Source organism: Lycium ferocissimum, chromosome 7 (genome assembly GCF_029784015.1).
Source record: "Lycium ferocissimum isolate CSIRO_LF1 chromosome 7, AGI_CSIRO_Lferr_CH_V1, whole genome shotgun sequence".
Taxonomy (NCBI): domain Eukaryota; kingdom Viridiplantae; phylum Streptophyta; class Magnoliopsida; order Solanales; family Solanaceae; genus Lycium; species Lycium ferocissimum.
Genome location: NC_081348.1, coordinates 2,329,595 through 2,335,648, shown reverse-complemented (window position 1 = coordinate 2,335,648; position 6,054 = coordinate 2,329,595). Strand labels below are relative to the sequence as shown.

Below are 6,054 nucleotides of genomic sequence, written 5' to 3'. Positions count from 1 at the left end.
GTCACATGCACTTGATTATCAGGAGTAATTTATTACTCCCTCTGTCCCAATTTATGTGATATGGTTTGGATTTTTTGAGAATCAAACTTCTTTATTTTGATTGTGAATTCGGACATACAATCTTTAAGTTTTCTGAAAAATAATTTACATATTTAGCAACTACATAAAAGTACTACAAATCACAATAATTAACAATTAAAACATACAAATAAATCGCCGTAAAAAAAATTTCTTGTTTGATTCTCAAAATTCGTATTGTATCACATAAATTTGAACGGAGGGAGTACTAAAGTTTAAGCTCAGCTTGTATTTTTGTCTGTATAGTTTGGCAGCAGCTCCATGAGCAAGAAGCATACTGTCGACTATATAAGGCTCAGTTGCAGAGTTTCCGGCGGAGCAGTTATTGTTCCTCCAGGCAGAACACCGGCCAGGCGTCATCGAACCGGCATCATAACCATTTGATGCAAATATCCATGGCTCATTAATGGTCGTCCAGAGCTTCACTCTGTCTCCAAAATAATTGAAACAAATCTCCACTAAATCTAGGTAATCATCCCTGTCAAAATTAGATGCAAGGCGAATTCAAAATTTGAACTTGATAGATTAAGTTGTTAAAATTATAAATACATACTTTTGAAATTATATGGATTCAAAATATATTATTTGTCAATTTTAGTAACCTTTTGTATTACTACTATATATAAGAGACAATCCAAAGAATTTTGTAATACTTAGTTATATTGTAACTATTTAGTTAGCGTGCCAACTAAAAAGGATTTGCTCCTTCAAATATTTGCCCGTATATTTGTTATTTATTACTTCATATACCAAAGTATGTTTTCAATAAATCAAGATATTTTCAAACCCTTTTTGGTAATACATGGCCCCTTAGACTAACTTTTTGGAGGTGAGGTATGTACCATGATTTTTTTCTATGTCTTATTTTTGCCCCTGCATTATTTCTTTTTTACTTGGGTTGCCACATCCAATATGATGCATATAATTTGAGCCCTTTAAAAATACTTGAAAAGTTGTGCATGGTGATGAACTCATCTAATAGAAATAGCTATGCACAAAGATAATCTAAAATGGTAATTATAATAATTTTGGAGAACTCATTTGGTACTGGCAGAGCGTCGACCATATTTTCTTAGTAATTCTAAATTGCCATTAAGTTTCTCTTGATCTAAATTTTATTAAAAAAAATTATTTTGAATATATAAAGATTTAATGATGTAACACAATTATACAATAGAAAATAAATTTCAAAATAAAAAATAAATCGATAGAAAATAAATTTCAAAATCGATCCTTAAAGAAAATAAAAATGAGAAGGAACAAAATTATTAGATATATACGTCATTGCACCGAGACATGATTTAATTATTTAAATTTAGCCAATGCTAATGTATTTGGGGCTATAGCATAGTTATAATATTATTAAAACGCAAATTTAGAAAATATATTAGATAAAGAAAAAAAAAGAAATATCATTTCCTCACATACAACTTGAAAGGAAAAGAAAATTTTTAATTAAGAAAAATCATTATTTTTTCATATGTCTTTTAAATATTTTGAATAGTTAATTATTGAAATTTATAGTACTTTTTACATAGTTTTTAACTATGTAAATTTTCAAAGACTTAAAGATTCTATGCTGAATTCACTATCAAAATTAAACTATTTGACTCGAAATTTAAATCACATACATAAATTGAAACTTAGTGATTACTTTATTACCTTAATCTTGGGCCGGGCCACCCGACGGGCTTCCCAACACTAGTGTGTGTGTCTATATATATATATATATATATATATATATATATATAATATCCTACATCCGCCGCCGCAGTTCATGTTTTGAAAACAAACAATAAGAAAAAGGCATTTTTTTTCTCCTTTGGCCTTTTCTTGTACGACATAAATTAAAGTTCTTGTGATGATAAATGTGTTTTGTAAAGGAACATGTCTTAATTCTTTTTTGTCAATTTGCTATAAACTGGTAGAGATATGATGGCAGTGGAAGACGGGGAGTGGTGCATTGAGATGGTGTTTTATGAGTACTAAGTAAGACTAATGGTCTGTCTAACATGTCGATACAAGTAAATATGGAACAATAGTGAGGTGCTTCTCTGCATGGTTCCTGGTGTGTGTATATATATATATATATATATATATATATATATATATATATATATATATACAATGTTCTTAAGAAACATTTTCAAATTTTTAACTACGTCATGCAAGTGAAGAAACAATTTAATTTCTCAAGTATATAGTCATACGAAATGGGACTATATATAAATATATATATATATATATATATATATATATATCTAGTTTTTGTTCATGATGTACAATGTTCTTAAGAAACATTTTCAAATTTTTAACTACGTCATGCAAGTGAAGAAACAATTTAATTTCTCAAGTATATAGTCATACGAAATGGGACTTCATCTTGAGATATATATAGGTACAGAAATTAGAGTTTGGAGTAGTACACTTACAAGATCTTAGGGCTTAGAAAGCCAAGGTATTCATCTTCAAGGGCTTGAGGGAGATCCCAATGAAAAAGTGTAACTACAGGTTTAATACCTAAATTACAATTTTAAAGTTAGTTTTGATTAAAGCAATTACATGTGTAATGTGTGTTAGAGTGTTTCTGCATGTTGCTAAGATAGAGAGAGAGAGAGAGAGGTAAAGTAACCATGGGCTATTATCTCATTGATGAGATTGTTGTAGTAGTCAATACCAACTTGATTTACTCCTTTACTTAGCTTGCCCTCTAAAAATACACAAAGTAAAAGATGTACAAATACATCATGAAAACATTCTGGATATATATATCACTTGATTGAGAGTTTTTTTTTTTTTTTTTTTTTTTTTTTTGCGGGATGGAAAATAATCAGCTAATTAAGGTTAATCAGGGCACTAATTTACATCTTAGACAGGGCAACTTAATTAACAAAAGGGTAGATAATTGTAAATAATCTTACGAGGTAAAATTCTTGCCCATGCGATAGAAAACCTGAAAGCGTCCAGTCCTTCGGATTTTGCTAGTTTGACGTCCTCCTGCATACGAGGGGCAGTAATATTTGTATACCTACTAGTTTTTGTTTTTATTGTTTTATTAAGATAAATTATTTCTTCATCTTATTTAATAATTAGTACCTTGTAACGATGGTAAAAGTCCAGAGCTATGTCTCCATTGCTACCGTCCGATATTTTTTCTGCCTAGAATTCACAAAAGTTTACAATCTAATGCTTGAAATATTCTTTTCTCTGTTATTGCTAGAAAAAGAAAACATTATCTTTTTTTTTCTCTGTTATTGCTAGAAAAAGAAAACAAATCCAAAAGACAATGTAGCTTTATGTTGATTTTTGGTCAGACAACTGCATTTGCATGGCCCACACTCTGAGGGAGCTTATCCAAGGGCCCTTCATGATGCCACCCAAATATTGGCCCACATTCTACAAAGTGGATGTATACAAATTATGCTTTGGTCTATTTGGAGGAGGAGGAGGAACCATATACTATTCCAAAATACCAAAAATTTGGTGGATCCTGCTTTCATAACCTTCCAAGCTATCGAATACTCCCTATGTCCTAAATTAAGTGCATACACTTTCCCTTTTAATCTGTTAAAAAAAATGATATATTTTTTTATTTGATAATAATTTAACTTTAAACTTCACATTTTACGCTTAACGAGATGATTTATAACCATACAAATATTTTTGGCTTATTTTTAGACCACAAGATTCAAAAGTCTTCCTTTATTTCTTAAACTCCGTACCCAATCATACTATATCACATAAATTGAGACGGAGGAAATATATCGGTCTTCCACAAAAACCTCTGCTCTCCCTTCTCAATCTATCCTTATTAAGTGGGAAACCCCAACCCCACCATCTGGGCTTTTCGCGATAAATATAGAGAAATTTTCATATAGTTTAGAGCCTAATTTCTTACCTAACTATAGTTAGTCTAATTACCATTCGTAGCTAATGTTCTACTTTGGTCCGCTTGTATCACCTGTATGCATTTACTCAATTATACGTATTAATGTAGACAATCGCGCTGGATACAGTTATAATAGGCTGTATGTGTTTGCTCATTTTTACTGTATCAACTCATTCAGTCGTGCTATGTACAGATAGGTTGTATGCGCACGCTCAACAACCTGTATCAGCATACAATATAATCTCGCTGATACACAAAATCGCGGAATAATTTAACATACATACAACATACAGTTGTCCGTCATTGAAGATACATATTTATACATACAACATACGGTCGTCCGCTATTAAAGATACATACAACATATAGTCGTCTGCCATTTAAGATAACACCATCCCTCCTAGTGCTACCCATTTTGTTTTCGATTTCATCTCGCAATAATTTAATACAGCTATGCAACAAAATCTCCCACCAAATCTGCAAACTAAATTTATTAACAGAAAGCAAATGCTGACAAATGATTCAGCTGATGACCGACAGAACTCGGGGAATTAGATCAAACACATGTAAGAAATCAAAGAATCTCGAAGCTAATAATTGAACGTAGAAAGCACATATAGATGTTAAGTGCTGTGAAAATGTGAGGTTTAAGCTCTAAAGGTTCATGCCTTCATCAATGGTGAAAATGTAGAGAGAGAAAATATGCAAAGAGAATGGTTGAGCAAAATAACTGACTCAATTGAATTGAACTGGATACAGCTAGGGGTGGGCATGGTACGGTATTTGAAACTTTCAGTATGGTAATTTTGGTTTTCGATTTCTAAAAATACTATACCATTACCATACCAAATTAATTCGGTATGATTCAGTATTTTAAAGTTCGATTTTGGTATTTTACGGTACGGTAAGTCGGTACCACAGTTTGTCCGATTTCGACTTACATATACTCATATCGTGGAGAATTATGACTTCCGCTACTTAAGAAACGTCTCAATTATTATGTACTAAACACCTTACACATGTAAAAATATTCAAAAGAAAGTACAAGCAATCCCCTTCGTAAATCAATTACACAAAAAAAAAAAACATTTAAATCAAGATAGAGTAGTCAAAGTTCCAACATTTAAAGAATTAGTTTTCTAATAATGCTTGTTTATATATTTGTTAGTATTATAATTCTAAGATATTTGAATTGTGTAAGTAATTATATACTTCGGTATGATATTCGGTATTTCTTTATGAATACCGAATACCTTACCGAATACCAAACTTTTTTAAAATGCATACCAAATACCGTACCAAATGCCATAATACCGAAATCGGGGCATAAAAAATTTTATTTTTGGTATGGTAATCGGTATCTACCATACCATGCCCACTCCTAGATACAGCTGTACAATGCTATGTATATAGAAAATGAAAAATATCTTCAACCTCCTAACTAACTAACCACCTAATTATTACAACACTTAAATTAGCTAATCAACTTGCCACGTGTACAACTAACTAATAATACCAATACTCCCCCTCAAGCTGGAGGGTGCAAAATATTGAGCACACCAAGCTCGCTTAGCAAATGAATATGTTGGACATGTCCCAAGCCTTTAGTCAGTATATCTGCCACTTGGTGCTGTGTAGGAACATATTGTGTTTGAACTAAACCAGCCTTGATCTTGTCTCTAATGAAGTGGCAATCGATCTCGATATGTTTGGTACACTCATGGAAGATTGGACTGGCTGCTATTTGCATAGTAGATTTACTGTCACTGAAAACAGTTTCTGGCATTTGAATAGGAACGTCCAACTCTTTAAACAGCTCTAGCAACCAAGTAATTTCTACTACAGCTGAGGCCATACTTCTGTATTCAACCTCAACTGAACTTCTGGAAACAATATGTTGCTTCTTTGATTTCGACGAAACTAAAAATTCTCCAAACTTCACTACATAGCCAGTCACAGATCTTCTGGTGTTGGGGCATGCTGCCCAGTCTGAATCACACCAGCATGTCAACCTCTCAGCAGGCTTAGCTTGTAACCAAACACCTTGCCCAACTGAACCTTTGAGATATCTAACAACTCTTGTAGCA

The 6,054-nt window shown here is 32.1% G+C and overlaps 1 protein-coding gene across 1 annotated transcript; it reads right to left on the bottom strand.

The window, feature by feature from the left end:
• Positions 1–243: 243 nt before the first annotated feature.
• Positions 244–5,276, bottom strand: LOC132063071 (cyanogenic beta-glucosidase-like). Its single transcript, XM_059455502.1, has 7 exons — positions 5,262–5,276; positions 4,328–4,444; positions 3,175–3,237; positions 3,000–3,075; positions 2,711–2,788; positions 2,511–2,598; positions 244–556 (listed from the first exon to the last, which is right to left on the bottom strand). The coding sequence occupies exons 1-7, from the start codon at positions 5,274–5,276 to the stop codon at positions 244–246; spliced, it is 750 nt and encodes a 249-aa protein (XP_059311485.1).
• Between the last annotated feature and the right edge of the window lie 778 nt (positions 5,277–6,054).